General features: G+C 56.3%; 1 protein-coding gene and 1 non-coding gene across 4 annotated transcripts in view; both read left to right on the plus strand.

Moving 5' to 3' along the window:
• PRKAG2 (protein kinase AMP-activated non-catalytic subunit gamma 2) overlaps positions 374-21,308 on the plus strand; it is a 310,081-nt gene continuing 289,146 nt past the window's right edge. For all 3 annotated transcript variants that reach the window (XM_018046688.1, XM_018046689.1, XM_018046690.1), the window contains exon 1: positions 374-1,018. In XM_018046688.1, coding sequence (XP_017902177.1) covers positions 905-1,018 — 114 coding nt within the window. In that variant the 5' untranslated portion in view covers positions 374-904. The remainder of the gene's footprint in view (positions 1,019-21,308) is intronic.
• TRNAC-GCA lies at positions 4,133-4,204 on the plus strand. Its single transcript has one exon. It is a non-coding gene; the product is annotated as a tRNA-Cys (tRNA).

Raw genomic sequence — 21,308 nt, forward strand, 5'->3', positions numbered from 1 at the left:
TCCCGGGCCGCCGCGGCCGCAGGGGACCGCAGCCCCCCGGGCGACAGCGCGCGGCGGCGAGGGGAGCGCGCGGCACGCCGTGCACTTCCTGTTCGAGGCGCGCCGCCGTCCACCTCCCCGCGCCGCCCGCCAGCGTCCGGGCCAGGCCCGGCCCTTCGCTTAGCCCCGGGCCCCGGCGCCCCGGAGCGGCGGCGGGGGGACGGAGCGGGCGCCGGGGACTCCGCTCCCCGCGAGGCTCCCGCGCGCTCTTCGGCCCGCCGCCAGCAGCCGCGCTCGCCGCCGCGCCTCGGTCCAATTGCGCAGAGTCTCCGCGTTTGCACCTCCTCTTCCCCTCCTCCTCCTCCCTCCCTCCCTCGCCCAGAAAGGAGGACGGACCTCGCTCCTGGCTGCGGGCTGGTTTATTCTGCGGCCGAGGCTCACGTTAATACACACAGCGTCTCGTTCTTGCCAGATCTTCCGCTCAGACGCAGGCAATAGGAGGGCTGCTTCTCAAAGTGTTTAACTGCACCTGCCTGTCCGATTACCTCTGGGAATCGGGGAGTGGCGGGGAGCCGGGAGGCTGGGAAATGTTGCCTCGCCTTGCCAAAGGAAGAAAACTTTGTTACCCGGAGGGAGCCCGCTGCCACGCGTAGCCCCGAACCAGGACGGCCTCGGGCTTTGGTTCTTCCTCGGACGATCCCGTAGGAGGAAGCGGACACGTGAACCCGGCGCTCCCGCCGACCGCCACCAGCGGCGGGCCCGAGGTCCCTGCCCCACCTCCCTCCCGCGGAAGTCCCCACGCGGTGTCTTCAGGCGGGAGGGGGCAGTAAACAGCGCCCGCGGCCGACGGCAGGGGCCGGGCACGGGGAAGGAGAGGACCGAATTCCAGGAACGGGTCACCCGGAATTAACTTCGGCTTAAAGTTATGGGAAGCGCGGCCATGGACACCAAGAAGAAGAAAGATGTTTGCAGCCCCAGCGGGAGCGGCGGCAAGAAAAACAGCAGCCAGAAGCGGCGTTCGCTGCGGGTGCACATTCCGGTGAGTCTGGCCCCGCGGGGCCTCCAGCTCGCCGCCCTCCGCGGCGCTCCGAGCCGGCGCGGAAGCGGTTAACGCGGGCCGCCCCGCCGCCGTGCGCGCCCCCCTGCCATTCCGGGGACTGCTGGCGGCCCTGGGCCGAGCTGCGCCGCCCGACCCGGGCTCTGTCTCCCGCCCCGCCCGCGTGCCGCCGGGGCCCGGCGACCCACCGTCTGCGGCGGGGCGGGCTGGGCGTAGCCCGGGATCCCGCCCGGTGCGGGTGCGGGGGGCGGTGCGTAGGCTTGTTTTTGTTGAAGGAGGACCGTGTGGACTGCGCTCCGGGGAGGTGGAGCCGCGCGCCGCGTCTGGGGACGGACGGGAGGGGCGGTGGGTGGGGACAGCGAGGGATGGGGGCGGCAGCTGTGTGTAGCTGCGCCCTCAAACGGACCCTCCCCTGCTCCCCAGCACCCCACTCCTCAGCTTTCCTTGGGTGTCTCTGGGTCCGGGGCGGGAGGCTCCTCTGCAGCCGGCCCCTGGGCCTGACCCTGGGAGCACGTTTCAGGCCATTTGCGGGCTCCGGACCCCCTAAGGCGTGCAGGGCCCTCGCGAACTTCAGCCCTGGCCACGCCGGCCGCTGGGCCGGACTTTGGCGACATCGATCGGTCTGCAGCTTGACTTTGTCCAGCTGGAGGGCGTGGCGGGCAGGGGTCGTGCGTCCACCCTGCAGTTTGCCTGCCCGTGGCCCCCCGCAGCCTTCCTTAGCCACTCTGGGTGGCTGGAGGGGGGGTTGGTCTGATGCTGAGCCCTACAGCCCTTACCTGCACCCGAAGGAAGCCCCCAGCTGGGTCACACCCCCAGCCTTCACTAACCGAGTACATGTGTGTCCAAACACACACGCAAGAGAACTCCGTGGAGAGTGTAATTTTGATGATGGGTGACGGGTCTTGGGCACAGATGCCGATGGTCCCACCCGCCCAGAGCTGCCTCTGACCTCACCTTGTTACAGACACCTCCTGGAAGCTAATCCTTCCTGACAGCCGGCAGCTGGGGGTTGGGGTGGGGGAGTGGCTGGCTGGCCAAGCATTTTCTGCTGTGAACTCTCTTAGACTTCACTCCGATGTTTATTGACTGCGCTTCCTTCTCAGTTCTCTGGGCAAACACTGGCCAGGAAGGTCAGGTACTGGAGGAGCCCCAGACATCTGATGGGTACTTCAGGGAGCAGCCCCAAGGTGGGACAGGTGGCCAGCCCTCCCTGGCAAGGGAGAGCTCAGGGAGCAGGTGACTGGGTCCGAGCTTGCAGTGTGACCACCAGGGTGGTGACCCAAGCTTGCGGGAATAAGCATGCCTTTGAATAAATAAACATCCTATTTGAAAATGAGGTAGTCCTGTTTACATTCCTAACGTGAGCTATTTTGAGCTATATTTGTAAATGAAAAGTTAGACACCAGTAGCCAAGCCTCCCTCTGGTAGTTTCACTTGACTGAGCCATTTAACCACTCAGCTTCTCCTGTTTGTCAAACAGATAATAACTCTGCTTTGTCCCCCTTTCAAGTCTGTTGATAGAAAAATAAATCATGGGAAAGCTCGTACCAATGCAAACTGTTGTATGAATGTATGGCTATCACGCTGATATCGGAGCATCTACTTTAAAAGAGAGAGAAAAGAAAATGACGCTGTCTAGTGCCCAGGCCATATCCTATTCAGGGTGATAAGTGAGACTGGTCTCAAATGGGAACACGTGTGTGGAGCACGCTCCGGAGAGGTGGAGGGCAAAAGCCAGAACCCGGAAAAGGACTGAGCGGCCAAGGTGTGAGGGCAGAAAAGCCACGATGTAGTTGGAATCTTCTCACCAGCCCCCCTGCTGCTGGTGATGACTTTGGCTGCTTTGGACGTCATTCTTGGCCCGACGCAGCCCTTACAGAAAGTACCGTTCACTCAGTTATTCCACAACACGTGTGCTGCGCTGCTTGATGGTGAGATCCAGCGGGAAAGGAGAGGGCCTCTGTCTCTGCTCTCACAGGGCCTGCATTTACTGTGTGTGTGGGGGCAGGGGGAACCAAGAGGGTGTTGTCACTAACCAACTAGTCATTACCTGTGGGTCCCTGTGCTGGGCTGGGTGAGAGTTACATGCTAGCTGGGAAAGTGTGGCATTCAGACAGCTGTTTGCAGACAACCCGAGGGTACAGGTTGACCGGTGCAGGCCGTACCTGCTTTCAGAGGGGAAAGAAGGGAGAGATGGCAGGCCATGGACATGTTCAGAGAGACACTGCACCCAAAGGTGGTAGGCAGGACCGAGACGTGTCAGGGGCATGGCGGGGGATCACTCCTGCCAGGGAACCAGCTTGAGACCCCCTCTGGAGCCGGAGAGTGTGAGGCTGTTTCCAGACCCAGCGAAGGGCCCCTTTTCATGGACGAAAGGGTTTGAGAAATCAGGGTAATCGCAAATACGTCAAGGTCAGATCAAGGAGAGCCTTGAATTGGGCTTACAAGATTTAGCAAATAGAAATACTAAGTGCCCAGTTAAATTAGAATTTTAAACAATGAACAATTTCTTAGTATATGAATGTGCCAGGCACCATTTGGGATAAATTATACTAAAAGAAAAACCGTCCATTGTTACCCAAAATCCCACTTTAACTGGCCTCCTGTCTCTTCTCTGGGAGTCCTTCCTGGGGGTTAGGCCCAGGAATGAGGATGCCCCCCGGAGCCCTTGGGAAGCTGCAGCAGATGCGATGGGTGTCCTTCCTGTTGTGCCCAGAGCCCACCCAGGGCTCCCTGCAGCCTTGCTGGACAGCTCCGCTCCACACCACAGCTGCTCACTGTGTCTCTGCTCCTCAAGGCAGCCTCTTGAATAGTGGCAGCTTCCTCAGCCTGAGTACAGGCTGGAGTGGGAGTTCCGGGGTTGGGATTATGCCCGAAAGGGGCAGCCCTCACCAAGGAGGAATGCAGGTGGGGGGAAAGGTTCTACCATGGGTTCTGTGGAGGCCTCCGAGGGTCCCAGCAGGACCCAGCCCCGGTTTCCCAGAGTGGTGGACCCTCTTTCTGTCTGGCCTGACTCCCTTGCCTGCTTCCTGGGATGAACTACTGAATCCAAGTCATTGTCTCACTGTTTTGAGGGGGAATTTCAAGTCAGAGGCTTCCCTGGTGGCTCAGACGGTAAAGCGTCTGCCTGCAATGCAGGAGACCCAGGTTCGATTCCTGGGTCGGGAAGATCCCCTGGAGAAGGAAATGGGAACCCACTCCAATACTCTTGCCTGAAAAATTCCACGGACAGAGGAGCCTGGCCGGCTACAGGCCATGGGGTCGCAAAGAGCCGGGCACGACTGAGCAACTTCACTTTCACTTTAAGAAGCAATTAAAAGTGAGGACAACAGCACTTCGTGTCGTAGAGCTGTAGAGACTGGGCTGGTGTCAAGGGAAGTGATCAAATGCTTGGGTAAAAAACCCGGAGACCAGCATTTGAGGGCTTGAACTGTAGTGATGATGAGAGAAAACGGACGGAGGCAAGATGCAACATGGTCAGCTGTGGTGTCTGACGGATGGCAAGGGATTGAGATGGCCTTAGGTTTGCAGGACATTTGGTGTCCGGAGGCGGTTCTTGGGGGAGGATTGTGAGTCTGTCACAGCCTGGGTGGACTTGAGCAGTGGATCGAAGGGCATCGCTTCTGCCTCCTCCCCCAACAGCTGGTGGACATCAGTGCTCATTTTGCAGGACGCTCGGGATTCTAAAGAGCGGCTTCCTGAAGATACTGTGGCTCTGGCAGTCCAGGGGTGGGCTCATTTGGTGGCGACCAGTGACACTCACCATGATGAAGCCTTCTGGGACCCCTTGTGTCCAAAGCAGCTGGTCTTTTTTATCTGAAATGGACACGACTGGACTCGGTCTCCAGCCCCACGTCTGATGCATAAACGGAACTATGGCCAAAGGTGTTGGGGGAGATCATCACAAGCCTCGGTCCTAGGCCCTTTAATCTAGATCTTTCTTCTTAATTTTTCGCTTTGTAGTTTTTTTTTTTTTTTTTTTTTGGCTGCACTGGGTCTTTGTTGCTGCACTCAGGCTTTCTCTGGTTATGGTCAGTGGGGGCTTCTCTTGTCGGGGAGCACAGACTCTCGGGCGTGTGAGCGCAGTCGTTGCAGCTCCTGGGCTCAGTAGCTGTGGCTCCCGGGGTTAGTTGCTCTGAGGCATGTGGGTTCTTCCTGGCTCAGGTATTGAACCCGTGTCCCCTGCATTGGCAGGTGGATTCTTAACTACTGGACCACCAGGGAAGTCTTTTAATCTAGATCCTTAACCACATTTTACCCTGCCCTCCTACCAGCAGCACAGCACCTGCTGTGCCCTGAGATACCAGAAAAGAGGAATCAACTTTAGGGGATATACTAAGGGCTTAGGTGACAGTGGGTAGTGGAGACCCACAGTTACTAACTAAAGTCATTCATTAACTGGACTCTACTGAAGGGAGAATGGCCCTTGGGCCTGATGGAGGGTGTCGCCTTGCTCGGCTTCAGGCTCGGGGTGGGTCACCTTTGGGGGACACCCTCTTAGATCTTGTCCGGGGAAAGAGAGGAGGGAGAGCAGAGGAACGCCTGCGTGCAGGCTCCTCTGAGGCTGCCCTAGGCCTTTAAAAGTAGCAAGACAAGTGCACCGTTCAGAGTCGTCGTGTGCTGGCACCTCGCCTGGGTTCTCGTTCCTCCGCCTTCATCCCTAATGGAAGGCAGAGCAGTCATCCAGGTGGTGGGAATGCTTTTAGAAAAGAGCTCATTAGAAGCCTAGCTATGCCTGGCGACCTGCCAGAACCCTCTGCCTGAGCAGCCATTGCTGGGAGTTAGCATGTGCTTTCCGCCTTTCTGTCCGAGAAAAAGAATGTGCCCTGTTAGCGCGCAGTCTTACTGTAAGTGGTGACCGCTGGCTGTCTCTTTGACCATCTTGTGGGACTCTGGGACTGTTCACAAGCCAATGATGGGGCAGGAGGTCGGGGGGAAGGGAGGACTTTGGAGAGAACGACCCACGTGGGGGCCCGTGGGGACATGGAGGCAGCTGGGGGAGGTCAGCCTCGGTCCGAGGCAGTGGCCCGATATTTACTGCTGCCAGAGTGCCCAGCCCCGGCGTCTCCTGGGAGAGGGGCAGCAGAAATCCTTGTCAGTCCCCGGAGACAGCCTAGAAATAGAGCCAGGAGCAGTTGGCTGGCCTCAGAGGTCATGGAGACCCAGCGTGGCTTGGGCCAGTTGCTGGGGACGTCTTTGCTTGTGATGTCTCCAGAGGGAAGCCTCGCGTTGCCTAAAGCCCCGTGCCCTTCACCCTGTAGATGGGCCTGGGACCAGTAGCCTCCCTCCAGCCAGATCCGCTCTGCTGGGCAGGGTGTGAAGGAGGGGGCCCCACCCGGGACTGGGAGCTGCCTTCTGCCCCCGCAGGACCGCTCACTGCCCACCCCACCACTGGAACTTCCTGGGCTAAAGCCTCAGTGAAGGGAAAGCGGGTGCCATGAGGCAAGGTGTGGGTGTGTGTGGCATCTTTGGCCTTGACCTTGGTCGACGTGTACCACCTTGAGCAAGATGGGTTAAGGTTTAAGACAGTGTTTTTCAAAGTGCAGCTCACGGACCAGCCTAAGTCGATCCACCCAGCGTTTGCTTAAAATGTACAATCCTAGGTCTCAGTCCAGAACTGCTGAATCAGCATCTCTAGGGTGTGGGACCTGTGGTTCTTTGTTTTTGAGAAGTCTTCTGGGTAACTCTCAGGCCTCCAGGGATTTAACGAAGAATTGCTTTCCAACTGCCTCAGTGTGTGGGCTCTGACTCTTTGTGTGTGCTCCATCGTGTCTGACTTTTTTGCAATCCCGTGAACTGTAGGCAGACTCCTCTGTCCATGGGATTTCCTAGGCAAGAGTCCCGGGGTAGCTTGCCATTTTCTTCTCCAGGCGAGTCTTCCTGACCCAGGGGTTGAACCCATGCCTCCTGCATCTCCTGCACTTGGCGGGCAGATTCTTTACCACTTGAGCCACCGGGGAAGCCCCCTGCCCCTGTGTTATTCTTTCTATCAGTCTGTCCATCGCCCCATCTAAGTTTCTGTGTATCTCTCCTTCCTCTCTCTAGCATCTGCACTCTTCCACCTGCCGTTGAGAAGAGAGACTCTTGGCTGCTGATGGTAGAACAAAGGCAGAGTGGCTCTGGCTCCCAGATAAAGATGAGTGTCCAGACAGGCCCCCAGCCTGCGTAACCGGTGGTGGTCCAGCCCCTTAGACCTCAGTGCACTGTTGCTTGACTCTGCCCTTCAGTGGCTTGATGCATTTTGGGCGCCCTGAACACAGGCTCTTATAGGGCCCAGAGCGTGATACAGGGACGGGAGGAGGCAGAGGAGCCAATAATGGAGGCCCCAGAACTGTTCTGTGGCTCCTGGGTTTATGAACGAGGCCTGGATGTCTCTCTGCAGCTTGCAGGGTGTGAGCTAGACTGACTGCGGTGGGGGGAGGGGGGCTTCATGTAGCACGTTGGCTGAATGCACAGTTACGCACAGTCCAGCTCTGGGCCTGTGCGGGGGCGGGGACAGGTAGGCAGAGGATGGATATAGGGGTACCCTTCCTTGAAGATTCCGCCCTACAGACTATGCACGGACCTCCGTGGTCCGGCTCACCTAGTGACCTAAGCTGAGCACGAAACACGTGGATTTGCAGAATCACACATCCAGTGACTCACAGGCTGGATTCCGTCTCATCTTCTTGTCCCCACTTTACAGCTTGTCCCCAGCTGAGAACAGGGCATCCCCCATCCCATGGTTGGTGACCCTATCGTCAAATCTAGCCTCTGCTGCCCTGGGCCCGCTCTTTCCTAGCACCTGTCTGTGGAGGGTTCAAGATCCTTGTGTAAACCGGGCTCTGAGCACTGCCTCGTGGCCTCATGACAAATGTGATCACTGAAATCCAGGGTCATTATTGCACCAAAAGGACACTAGTCCCGAGGTTTCAGCAGCAGCAGCAGCAGCAGCAGCAGCCCCGCACATGTGTGTTCAATGTTGTCTTTCCACACATCATAAACTTGATCCTGTTCTCAGCGCTTCACGGGTATCTTTCCCTGCCTGTTTCCTCCTCCAGTAAAAATCTAGCAAAGCTGTCTTCTATTACTGATCTGCCCCCAGGGGTTTCCCTTTTGACCCAAGTCTGACTCCAGAAAAACTGGAAGCACGTCTTAACTTGCTAAGGGCTTTTCACCTGCTCAGACTTCATTTTCTTTAACTTCAGCGCATCAGCTTGTGTCTTCTGAAACCATCCAGACACGTAAATGTGCTCTTTGATGATGCTGTTTCTTTTTTTTGTTTTTTTGATGTTCATTAATTTGGCTGCCTCGAATCTTCGTTGCGGCATGTGGGATCTCGGTTGCAGCAGGCAGGGTCTTTTGATGTGGGGCACAGACTCCAATTGTGGCCCGGGGCCTCAGTCATTGTCATCTCTTGGGTTTAGTTGCCCCAAGGCATGTGGGATCCTCCTTCCCTGAGCAGGGATCAAACGTGCAACCCCTGAGTTGAAAGGCAGATTCTTAAACCACTTGGCCACTAGAGAAGCCCAGGTGATGCTGTTTCTTGACTGTTTTTCTTCTGCTTTTCCCGTCTTGATATATTCAGCTCACTGCCAGCGATGTCTGTTTCTGGGCACTATTTCACTATTATGGGGTTACTCAGGTCACCCAACAGGCCACAGACCCTGGAAGAGCTGGGTTAGAATCTGGCTTTCCTTCCCCATCCTCCCCCACCCACTACGCCCGCTCTGACCCAGAACAGTGGGTATCATCACACGTGAACGCCTGTGACTCCCACCTCTTTCCGGACAGTGGCCAAGCCCATCTTGATATCCCCGGACAGCAAACCAAATGTCAGCCTGTGGTCAAAGGCTTTAGGATAAGGGACAGACAGTGGCCGATGCAGTGCTGAGCACCCGAGGTGAAGACGTCCTTCATTTGCTTGGTCAGTCAACCATGACCTTGCTGTTAGATGGCGGGGGAGCCACAGGGGAGAGAGAGCCCGGCGTCGGAACGGTTAACCCCAATCTCGCTCATCTCTTTCTTCCTCTGCCTGCTTTGAAAATGATTTGATCCGCATCCTTCCCTTCCTGTTGACAGGAAGCCCTTCTCTGCCAGCTCACGGCTTGTCACACGCCCATCAGATATCATCCGGGCTTTGGGGCCTCATGCCAGAGCCTCTGTGTGTTGATATACTCTGACCTGGCAGCGAAGTCGCTGATGAGTGGACAACAAAGACCACTTTGCTCTGGGTCACCCCAGGGGTCCAGCCTTTTTTCCAGGCGGCTGAGGCCAGGTCCTAGCTGTGGGAGCCGTGCAGCCCTGCCCACCTTCTGCGGGGACCCGGCGGGGGCTCAGTGCAGAGCTGGGCAGGTGGCCCTGGGGTCCTCACTGGTGCTTGGGGCGGGGGACAGGAGGAAGGATATGACAGGGCTGGAATTTTAGGATGGGGGGCCAGCTTCTCATTTTGAAGGAAATGGGGAGCTAGGTTGCTGGGAGCGTGTTTACAGCTGGGCTCCTGTAGAGCTGGAACTGGGAAACCCGTGAGCCCATTTCTGTCTGTTTCACAGGTCCTGTGTTAGGCGTTGAGGATACAGAGCTGAACGGGATCATGGCTGACTTGTGTCTCCCGAAAGATGCTGTAATCCTAACCTCTGGTAGTGGTGACTGTGACCTGATTTGGAAGTAGGGTCTCTGCAAATAGAATGGCCAAGTTAAGCTGAGATCAGTACGACTGGTGTCCTTATAAAAAAGAGGGAAACGTGGATACAGAGGGGCTTGCCCAGGTGGTGCTAGTGGTCAAGCAGGAGACATAAGAGAGGCAGGTTCGACCCCTGGGTCGGGAAGATCCCCTGGAGAAGGAAATGGCAACCCACTCCAGCGTTCTTGCCTGGGATAATCCCGTGGACGGAGGAGCCTGGCGGGCTACGGTCCATAGGGTCGCAAGGAGTCGGACACGACTGAAGCGACTTACACATGGATGCATGGACACAGAAGGAAGATCATGGGAAGACAAGGCAGAGGCTACAGAGGTGCTGTCATAAGCCAAGGATCCCTGGGGCTACCAGGGACTGAAGGAGCAAGGGAGGGCCCTCCCCTGGGGTTCCGAGGGGGTGTGGCCCTGCCCACACCTTGATTTCAGGCTCTGGCCTCCGGAACTGAGAGAGAGTTTCTGTAGTTTTAAATGCACATTGTTTGGGGATTTCTCTGGTGGTCCAGTGGTTGAGTTTGCCTTCCAATACAGGGGTGTGGGTGCCATCCCTGGTTGGAGAGGTAAGCTCCCACAAGCCTCATGGCTGAAAAACCAAAACATAAAACAAACAGTATTGTAATAAATTCAGTAAAGACTTTAAAAGTGGTCCACATCCAAAAAAAAGCACCTTTTTAAAAAAAGTTAAATAGGCTTTAAAAAAGATACCCACCGTTTGTTTGTGGTGCATTATGGGACCCTAGGGCCTCACCCAGCAGGGTCCCTGCCTTCACAGCACTGTTGGGGTCAGTGGTCATTGTGTGGTCATCCCCGGACAGTCTTGTCCACAGGAGATTGTATAATGAGCACCCCGAGGCGCTTTCTTTCTCCTAGCAATTCGGATGGTCCTCGATGGGTAGTTCCATTTGTTATCAATGTTACTGACAATCAGATACCCTCTGGGACGACACGTTGTCATCAGATTTAGCAATACTGATGGAGCCCTTGCCCAGGATGTCAAGCGTGTGCTTGTGTATAAGCTGACTCTCTTCATCCCTGAAATAACCCTGTGAAATACTATAATCATCATTATCAGTATTATTATCCTTATCACAGAGAAAGCAGATGAGGCTGTCCACAGCACCCGCCTGTTCTAGTACAACCTGCCAAGAAAGCTCTGTTGTGTTTAACTTGAGTTTTTGATGTCCCCGCTTTGGTCTGCCCCCGCCCCACACTGATGCCCATGAGTGGTCCAGGCAGCCTGGGGTGGGAGGCAAGACTGCCAGGCAGGACAGACACCAGCCCCAGGATGGGCACAGGGAAAATGAAAGATCTGGTCCGCCTTCCACGGGTTTGCCCTTGGGGTTGACCAGGTGTTTATTTGCTCCGTTTTACAGAAGGGCTTTGAAGCCTGTGATTTACCCATCTCATCTCGAAAATAAATAACCTGCCATTTATAATTTCATAGATCTTATTTTGTAGTTCTTTTTCATTTTGTCTTTTTCTTTTAAATAACTGAATATTAGGATAAACAGCAAAGCAGGAATCAAGACATTGTGTGCTGGGCGTTCTGTCAAACGGCTGCAGGGCTTCTTACCAAGTTACCAAACATTTACCAAAAGCCCTCTGTGTGCCAGGCACTGGGCAGGGCTAAGAGTCAAACTATAACCAGGACGGGCTCACCCCCACCTCACAGGCTTAGCGCCTACATGGGGTGCTCTGGGCACAAGTCCCCACACAGGTTCACGTTTGCTACCAAATACCCCAAATCACAGTGGCTTAAAACAGCAAACATTTATCCTTCTCAAACATATATAAATATGATAATTAATAATGTATGCAAGAATCTTAATCTTATTACTATATATTTATATACTATATGTTGTACAGATATAATTACATAATGTGAAAAGTGAAAGTGAAAGTCGCTCGGTCGTGGCCGACTCTTTGTGACCCCATGGACTATATAGTCTGTGGAATTCTCCAGGACAGAATACTGGAGTGGGTAGCCTTTCCCTTCTCCAGGGGATCTTCCCAACCCAAGGATCAAACCCAGGTCTCCCACGTTGCAGGTGGATTCTTTACCAGCTGAGGCACCAGGAAAGCCCAATTACATAATTGAATTATAATTATGTGTAATATAGAATAACATATTGCACATATCATACATTATAACTATTAAATATTACTTTATAATATACTTATTACTATATTAAGATCTTAAAGTGTTAGTTGCTCAATCTTGTCCAACTCTTTGTGACCCCCATGGACTGTCTTCTGCCAGGCTCCTCTGTCCATGGAATTCTCCGGGCAAGAATACTGGAGTAGGTTGCCATTTCCTCCTGCAGGGGATCTTCCCGACCCAGGGATTGAACTCAGCTCTCCTGCATGGCAGGCAGATTTTTTTAATTGCATGAGCCACCAGGGAAGCCCAAGATCTTTAAACAGGTTGATGTGTAATAGTATTATTGTTTAATACCATATTATTAACTGTACAATTGCTAGATAGTATTAATGATACTCTGTGTCATACATACTACAAAGAGGATTGCAGTCTAGGGTCTGCACGTGGCTTGGGCGCCAGGATCGTATGGAAACTGCTTCATCCTGAGGACAAGTGAGCACTCAGGGGCTATGAGCGAGGGTGAGGAGCCCAGGTCCTCTGGAGGCTGGTATTTGATAGCCGCCCCCCCACCCCAGCCTGCTTTCATCACTAAGGAGAGGTGAGCCTCTGGGGAGCTGCTTTGCCCTTGGGAAGAGGCCAGTGCCAGGAGAGCGGAGAGGTAGCTTTTCGCCACTCTTCTTTGCTCATTAGGTGTATTTTGAGATTTCTGAAATGACCTTGGAGCTCAGGTAATAGAATATTCTCGGCTCCAAGACAGAGGGAAATGCCTGGGCGGCAGTATCCACCTGGGTTAGAGGGGGAGCCGGGTGGCGAGACTACCCCACCAGGCATGGAAGTGGTCCGGAGCCTGCGTGGTGACCCCGGAGTAGAGAGGACAGATCACTGCTGCGGACCACAGAGGAGGCAGGCTCCAGGGTCCCATGATGGGCCACGGTGGCAAAGCAGGCAGCGAAACTCGGGTTTTTTCCTGGAGGAATGTCAGGAAGAGAGGAAGCCCTCCGGGCAGCTGGGCGACTCATGGCACAGGTGAGGGTGGGGGGTGCTTCTGGGGAGCCCGGTCCCAACTGCCTGGCCTGCGTGGAGCTCTGCAGGGGTGTCTGCACCTCGGGGTAGACAGAAAACGTTTTCAAAGCAGCTCTGTTTTGCGCTGGCTCGAGTCGGGGCTGCGGGCAGGGGTGAGCGACCGTAGAATCCTTTCAGCGCAGACCCAGGCTCCAGGCTTGCGCTGCTGTCTGCTCTCCTTCTCTGGACGTGGTGACCTCAGTTTTCAGGGAAGGCTGAGAGCACAGCTCCGGAGGCTGGGTGTGTGGGGACTGCATTTATGATGGTAATAAAATATGAAGAAAGAAGGAAGAAAGAAAGCGCCAACTCATGTCCGACTCTCGCGATCGCATGAACTGTAGCCTGCCAGGCTCCTCCGTCCATGGGATTCTCCAGGCCAGAATACTGGAGTGGGTTGCCATTTCCTCCTCCAGGGGATCCTCCCGACCCAGGAATTGAACCCAGGTATTGAACCCAGGTCTCCCGCATGGCAGGCAGATGCTTTATTGGCTGAGCTACGTGGGAAGTCCCAGTAGAATACGAGTTAAAGTCAAATGGAGGCATCCCTGGTGGTCCAGTGGTAAAGAATCCACCTGCCAACGCAGGGGACCACGGGTTCGATCCCTGGTCTGGAAAGATTCCACGTGCCGCGGAGCAACTAAGCCTGTGCACTGCAGCAACTGAGCCTGCGCCCTAGAGTCCGGGAGCCCCAGCCGCTGACGTCCACGCCCTGGAACCCGTGAGAAGCCCGCGCGTTGCAGTGAAGAGCAGCCCCCCCACTTTCTGCAAGTAGAGAAAGCCCGGGTGCCGCAGTGAAAATCCAGCACAGCCAGAAATAAAATAATAAACCTTTATAAAAGCGAAATGGACATTTTGGGTTATGTTCCTTGTTGCATGGTGAGCTGCCTCTCAGTGATGTCTGTGACCTTCACCTAAAACTTGTCCTCAGCCAGCGCACCTCTGCTGCTTCTCGCTTTGGTCCTTCCATGGCAGGGGAAGGAAAGAAAGCCGATGGGGCAGAGGGAGAAGCTGGACGCTGGAGCCGTCACAGCGGGCTTCAGCTGAGCCCCCTGGGGATGGCCCTTAAGGGTGGTCCAGGGTCGGGGCCACGTGGGGGCCAGACCCTTGTCTCCTTAGCTGGACCGCGTGCTCCTTTGAGAGCGGCACGCACCTGCGCCTTCGTCTCCCAGCCCCAAGGAAACACTTCGCCCAGGGACACCTCTTCCTTGATGTTGGTGATGAGAAACTGCAGATGCCAAACAGCGAAGCCAGAAGGCTGCTGGGAATGGGTGGTGGGCGCAGATACGAGCCCGGCAAGCTCCACTTGGGGGTTGGGACACCCCTTGGGGGCTCCCGGAGTCTCTCCCACCTCCCCCCACCGCCCCCAGAGGAATCGCTGGCCCCAGAGGGTGTGTGCTCCCCTGGGTTGGACTGCGACAGCCTTGGAGAAGGTGCTGAGCAGCTGGCCTGCTGGGGTGAACGTGTGTCTGTCCTCATCCCCTGGGCACGCAGCGCTGAGGCTCACCCGGGGATTTTGTGCTTTGATTCCAGAGTGTGTGGAGGGCCTTCGGGGCCCCTTGGGCTGCAGGTGGGGTCGGGGGGCTGGGCGCCCCCAGCTCATCCCCGGGCGAGGTGGGATCAGGGGTCTGTGGCTGTGGCCTTGGGTGCCGTGGGTCCCTCTCGGGTGAAGTCTGTCTGTGCTTCTGCCTGTCACCTCCGCTGTTGCAGGCGTGGGCTGGAACCCTCTGTGGGAAGGCGGGGAGGAGACGTGCTGGCGATAGGAGCCCGGGGGCAGGGGCAGGGGCGGGGTGAGAGGGCTGGGGCTGGGATGGAGGAGCCCGGGGGGCGCAGGCAGGAGGTGGAATGGGGGAGGAGAGTGGGTTTCTGCAAGTTCTGGTTATGCTCTGTCACAGAGAAGGAAGGTGAGATGCTTTTTCAGCCTGTTTTTGTTGTGGTTGTTTTTTAAAATTTTTTTCAGAGTATGTTGTCTTAGTCCCTCAGTTCAGTCGCTCAGTCATGTCCGACTCTTTGCCACCCCGTGGACTGCAGCACGCCAGGCCTCCCTGTCCATCACCAACTCCCGGAGTTTACCGAAACTCATGTCCATTGAGTCGGTGATGCCATCCAACCATCTCATCCTCTGTCGTCCCCTTCTCCTCCCACCTTCAATCTTTGTCCCTGCTGTATAGCAAAGTAAATCAGCTATACGTATACATGTATCCCCTCTGTTTTTGGATTTCCTTCCCATTTAGGTCATCACAGAGCATTGATTGAGTTTCCTGAGCTACCCAGTAGGTTCTCATTAGTTACCTACTTTTTATGTCAGGTCAGTTCAGTTCAGTTCAGTCGCTCAGTCGTGTTCAACTCTTTTCAAACCCATGAATCGCGGCACGCCAGGCCTCCCTGTCCATTACCAGCTCCCGGAGCTTGCTCAAACTCATGTCCATCGAGTCGGTGATGCCATCCAGCCATCTCATCCTCTGTTGTCCCCTTCTCCTCCTGCCTCCAATCTTTTCCCAGCATCAGGGTCTTGTCCAAGGAGTCAGCTCTTCACATCAGGTGGCCAGAGTACTGGAGTTTCCGTTTCAGCATCAGTCCTTCCAGTGAATGTTTTATGTAGCAGTGTGTATATGTCGATCCCAGTCTCCCAGCTCATCCCACCCCTCTTTCCCCTCTTGGTGTCCGTGTGTTTGTTCTCTACGTCTGTGTCTCTCTTTCTGCTTTGCAGATAGCCTCCTCGGTCATACAGAGTGAATTAAGTCAGAAAGAGAGAAAAGCAGATATCGTAGAGTAATGCATATATGTGGAACCTAGAAAAGTGGTTCAGATGAGCCTGTTGGCCCGTTTTTCTGCCTCCTGGTTCCACGGGCCTCTCCTAGAGCTGCTGGACGTGCCGGCCTCTGCCTCCTGCCTCCCTCTTGAGGCTGGGGTCTCCTCCCAGGCTGTGCGTTGATAGCTCTTCTTTAGGGAGGGGTGAAAGCATCTGATGGGGGAGATGGAGCCTCCCCTGGGGCTGGCAGGGCCCTCCAGGGGCTAGCATCCTGTGATTTTGTGATGCCTGGGGACACTGCAGGTGCCTGACCACCGAGTGCCCCTCCCAGCCCTCAATGCCAACAGCAGGGCTGGGGCCCACCGTGGGAAGAGTCTTGGGCCACGTGACAGACGGGGACATTCCAGCCCCGACCCCGACGTGGAGAGTCCTGTAAGCCCAGAGTCCCCTCTGCTACACGAGACGGCCGCTGTCTAAGCAGGCGTGTCACTCACACGTGCTGAACCCTGGACCGAGGAGGGGGTGTGTATGCATTCCTGGCGGGTCAGCCCACTGTCCTCACCCGGAGCTGAGGGGGTTCGGACCCCAAGGAGCCCAGAGGTTGCTTCACCAGGTGGCATCTTTCTCCCGTGATCCGAGACGGAGTCTGCCAGCGGGAGGCTGGCACCTCTCACAGATCCGCGCAGCAAAAGGTCGACAGCGTGGTCCCTGAACAAGAGGGCTCATGGGTTTGGGGACGTGGGTCCACTCAGCTGGTTAGTGGCTGAGCCAGTGTGGCAGAGAGGAAGTGCCAAGTGTCACAGACCCTCAGCTTCTGCCCGAGCGAGGCCAGCTCCGGGCTGGCCGCCCTTCTGGGCACGAAGCTGGCGTGCCCCCGGGGTCACCCGCTTCCTGTCCCAGGGCCTCGCCCCGCGAGCCCTGCCAGCAGCTCGGGCGAAGATCCGGAGGAGGGCTTGGCTCCACCTTCAAGGTCAAGGTCGCAGTTCGTTTCCCCTTGTTTTCTTTTCCTTGTCTCCAAGGGGAGCCAGTGGCTTCACACCTGCTCCACATGCAGCCCTTCCCAGGGAGTGGCTGGAGGCCTAGATGGCGGTGGTCTTGGTCTTGCTGGGGGGCCCCCCTCACCCACCCTCCAATTCAGCTCAGTTCAGGACCAGCTTTGTCCCCGGGTCCTGAGTGAGCGCTCGCTGGTGCCGAGGGAAGTCTGTGCAGAGGTGCAGCAACCCTGCCCCCCGCAGCGTCCTCCTCACCCTGCTGTAAGCCTCGGGGCCAGCTTTTCCCGAATCTGTTCCGTGACCGACGTGAGAGATGCTGGCCAGCGTCTGGCCCCTCCTCAGAGCACGCCGGTTCTCTGAGCTTTCTGAGGCCTGTCGCTTGATCGTGTCCCACTCTTTGCGACCCCATGGACTGCAGCACGCCAGGCTTTCCTGTCCATCACAATCTCCTGGAGCTCGCTCAAACTCATGTCCATCAAGTCGGCGATGCCATCCAACCATCTCATCCTCTGTCGTCCCCTTCTCCTCCTGCCCTCAATCTTTCCCAGCATCAGGGTCTTTTCTAATGAGTCGACTCTTTGCATCAGGTGGCCAAAGCATTGGAGCTTCAGCTTCAGCATCAGTCCTTCCATTGAGTATCCAGGGTTGATTTCCTCAGCTTCTGAAAACTCCCCTGGACTGGCGGGGGCCAGCAGGGAGAAGGGGGCATTGGATCTGCCATTTGTGCCCCAGTCTTGCAGGAAGAGGGGTCCTTGAGGGAGATGGAGGCTGGGCTCCTCTCGCACTCCCTCAGGTTCTTTGGGGGGAATTTCTGTTCCATTAGCTGTTTCTCAAAGCACCCAGAGTGTCCCCTACCGCAACACTCCCTAAACAGCATTCTGGCTTCTACCAACGCACCTTTGGTTTTGTAGGTCAAAGCAAACCCATCTCACCTTTAGAAAACTCTGAAGTTGCAGGACTTCCAGCAGCATCCAAAAGGAATTACAACATCGCTTTGCCTCCAGTCGGTGTTGTTGTGGTCCAGGAGCACCGAGGAGGCAGGACTTTGGTGTCTCTATCTCCGCTTTCCCCCACACTCACAGGAAAGAAAAGGGCAGAAGAGGAGGGGAGGGGTCATTTAGAATCTGAGTTGGGAGAGACGTGGCTTTTTCAGTGTCCCCCGAGGACCACCTGGTCCAGTCCTGAGAAAGCATCATTAAAATACCTAGACTTTGAAATGGCAGGAGGCGCCCAGGCACCTGTCCACACAACTGTCACACCACCCCCATCTTTCTTGAAGCTACAAGCAAGCGTCAGCTTCAACCGCCTGTTCACCATGTGTCCTGTGTTGGGCTCCTGGGTGAGCGGACTCGGGTGGAGGTGTGCACTGGGGGTGTTGATCACACACAGGGGAGCTTTGGGGTCGACTCCTGGGGAGGGAAGGAGGCAGGGTGAGACAGGGGAGGGGCAGAGCCGTCCCTCAGTCCGCACCCCTAGCTGGTGCTGGGCCGGTCAGTCATGCACCCAATGAGGGCGGTGGGCCTTGGGCAAGGCAAACCTTGAAAGAAGTCCTGCCAGCAGCCGGGAATGAGCCCCTCACCCCTGAAGAGGGGCCCCGGAGGAGCACCCAGCACACCAGACCCTCCTTGGAACGGCCACGGCGCCACCTGCTGCACTTCGTCTCTTCCATCCCTTCTGGCCCAGGGACGAGAAACAGAGGTTGGGGTGGTTCTGAAGGTGGAAGAAGGCGCTGTGCCCACCTCCACGGCCCCATGGAGATGGCACCTGGTCCATGTGATGCTCAAGGTCAGCCTGGACGGGGAAGGAACAGTGGCTCATACAGACAGCCGATGGTCACTTAGGTAGCCTGCCGGGGCGCCCCACCTGTGAGGCAAGGCTGCTGATGTTCCCGTTCTCAGGTGGGGAAATCTTTGCAGCAGGGACCAGCCTCCCAAGCCCAGGCCATCTGGCACCCGAGTCCCCAGGCTGAACGGCCATGCCCCACAGCCAGCTGACGCCGGGAGCCAAAGCAGGCCCTGAGGACTTGGACGGCAGGGACGGGGGTGTTTACCTCCAGCCTCTGACAGGCGGATTGTGGACACACAAGTCTTGACCACAGCTGCCCCGTGATGGGCGGACCCCCAGCGTGGAGCTCTGGGGACCTCGGTGGTCTGCAGGGAGCCAGCGATGAGAGACGAAGGATCCTGAATGTCACCGGGCAAGGGAGATGACTTTTCCCTCCTCCCGTGGACGTGCCTGTGACACCCCTCTGCCCAGGCTAGGCCCTGACTTTCTTACCCTCACAGCCTCTGCTTCTGACCTCCCCTCATCCTCAGCACACGCTCTTTCACAGCCATCATCATTCTTTGGCTCATTGAGACTTGCTGGGGCTTTGGGGTTTTTTTTGCCGCCCCCCCTCCCCCCGGGGCTTCCCAGGTGGCGCTAGTTGTAAAGAGCCTGCCTGCCAGTGCAAGAGACACAAGAGACATAGGTTCGATCCCTGGGTCGGGAAGATCCCCTGGAGGAGGGCGTGGCAACCCACTCCAGTATTCTTGCCTGGAGAATCCCATGGACAGAGGAGCCTGGCGGGCTACAGCCCAGAGGGTTGCAAAGAGTCAGACACGACTGGAGCACGCACGCACTCATGCGGTGTTTTTTCCCTAATGTTCTTTTCCAAAAATTCTACTGGTGATTGTCTTTGGATCCCCTAAGAAACCACCTTTCACGAAAGCTGAAGAAAGTGGACCGATGCTCAAGAGCCTTGGCTGCAAAAGCGAGTTTCCCTTGTTTTCTCCCTTTTCCTTGTTTTGTCTCCTCTGTTGCATCTGTTTTTTGCGCCTTGTTTTCTTCGGACTCCCTGCCTCCTGTCTTTCCTCATCCTTTTGTTTCTTTAGATCTGGATTTCACCAGGCTTGAAAAACCTGCTGCCTGACCTAATTCCCTTCCCTGCGGTTGCCGCCCCAGCCGAGAGGCACCAACCGTGTCCCTGTGGGGACGCTGTCCCTCGTGTTTCTTGTTCTCAGACCATTAGGTCACCTTGGGATGGCATTGTGATGTATACGCTTCCCAGACAGTGTGTGAGGTGCTCCGCGCCATGACAGTCTCAGTCACGTGCTTTGTCATTTAACTCTTCATCCGCTCTGCCTGGTTCGAGTGATTGCACCCATTTTCACAGCTGGGAAGGCTGAGGCTCAGATAGGCTGAGCAACTTGCACCTAAGGATGTGGCTGGTGAGGAGGGCAAGGCGAGCGTTTGAAGCAGGCGGGGTTGAATCCCAAATCCATGCTCTTTCTCCTGCAGACTTTTCTTGATCATGCTCCGAGTCCTTATGGGGTGGAGCAAAGACAGACATGCCCTCCCAGAAGCAGCCTAAAGCTCCCCGGCAGATGGACGCACCTGTCCGCCATGCGTGCTCCGAGGACCTGGCCTTGAAATGATGGTGACAAGGAGCTGAGGTTCTGCGACCTCGGTTTCCCACCAGGAGCCTCCTGGCGTCCCTGAACCTAAGTCGCTTTATTTGTCAAATAGCACCTGAGGCTGGTGAGAGAATTAATGACCTCAGTGGGCCTGGGGCGTTGCAAACTGAAATGAATCAGCTATTCTGATGTCATCCTCTCCTTCCTCTGGCTCGGTGTTGGAGAAGCCCTGAGAACAGGCCGGGGGCCGGGCTTGCAGCCCGGGGGGACTGAGCCGGGGGTACAGCTCACGCCAGGCCCGCCCCACTCGTGGCGGCTGGTTTTCCTTGTGTTATTCCTTTCGTCTGACTGCCGGCAGCATCCTTTCGGTAGTGAAGGCAGGGTGTGAGTCAGTATCCCTGGAACCTGATACATTCTATTTAAGCAAGCAGACAAGTCTTCTGGGCCCATCTGCTGGGTGGGGGCGTGGGCTGGGCCCATTCCCGGTCCCCTTCCTTCTGCCTCCAGCCTCCCTCCCTCGTCCTGCTCCCGCCCTGATGGCGCAGCCCACGTGCGCCTGGCCATCCTGCTGTTTCCTTGGCGCGCGCATCCGCACCGTGGGCAGTGGTGTGGATGGTGGTGTGTGTGGGCGGTGGGTGTGGACAGAGGTGTGTGTCGATGGTGGTGTGTGTGGGTGGTGGGGTGTGGACAGTGGGGTCTGGACAGATTCTGCTGTGGTTTGGGGGCCGGAAGCCTTGTGGTTTTGCAGAAGAGCCTGTATTGGAAGCGGGACAGTCTTGGTTTGAGTCGCATTCATCCCATCTCATGTTTTTGTTTTAATGGAGCAACATGTGGAATTTTAGCTCCCTGACCAGGGATGGAACCTGTGGGGTGTGGACAGTGGGGTGAGGGCAGTGGGGTGAGGGAAGTGGGTGTGGACGGTGAGGTGTGGACAGTGGGTGTGGATGGTGGTGTGTGGACAGTGGGTTGTGGACAGTGAGTGTGTAGATGGTGAGGTGTAGACGGTGGGGTGTGGATGCTGGGGTGTGGATCATCGGGTGTGGATTATGAGTGTGGACGGCAGGGCGTGGACCGTGAGGTATGGATGGTGGGGTGTGGACAGTGGGGTGTGGACGGTGAGTGTGTAGATGGTGAGGTGTGGATGGTGGGGTGTGGACGGTGGGGTGTGGACCGTGGGGTGTGGATGCTGGGGTGTGGATCATCGGGTGTGGATTATGAGTGTGGACGGCAGGGCGTGGACTGTGAGGTATGGATGGTGGGGTGTGGACAGTGGAGTGTGGACGGTGAGTGTGTAGATGG

Source organism: Capra hircus, chromosome 4 (genome assembly GCF_001704415.2).
Source record: "Capra hircus breed San Clemente chromosome 4, ASM170441v1, whole genome shotgun sequence".
Classification (NCBI taxonomy): domain Eukaryota; kingdom Metazoa; phylum Chordata; class Mammalia; order Artiodactyla; family Bovidae; genus Capra; species Capra hircus.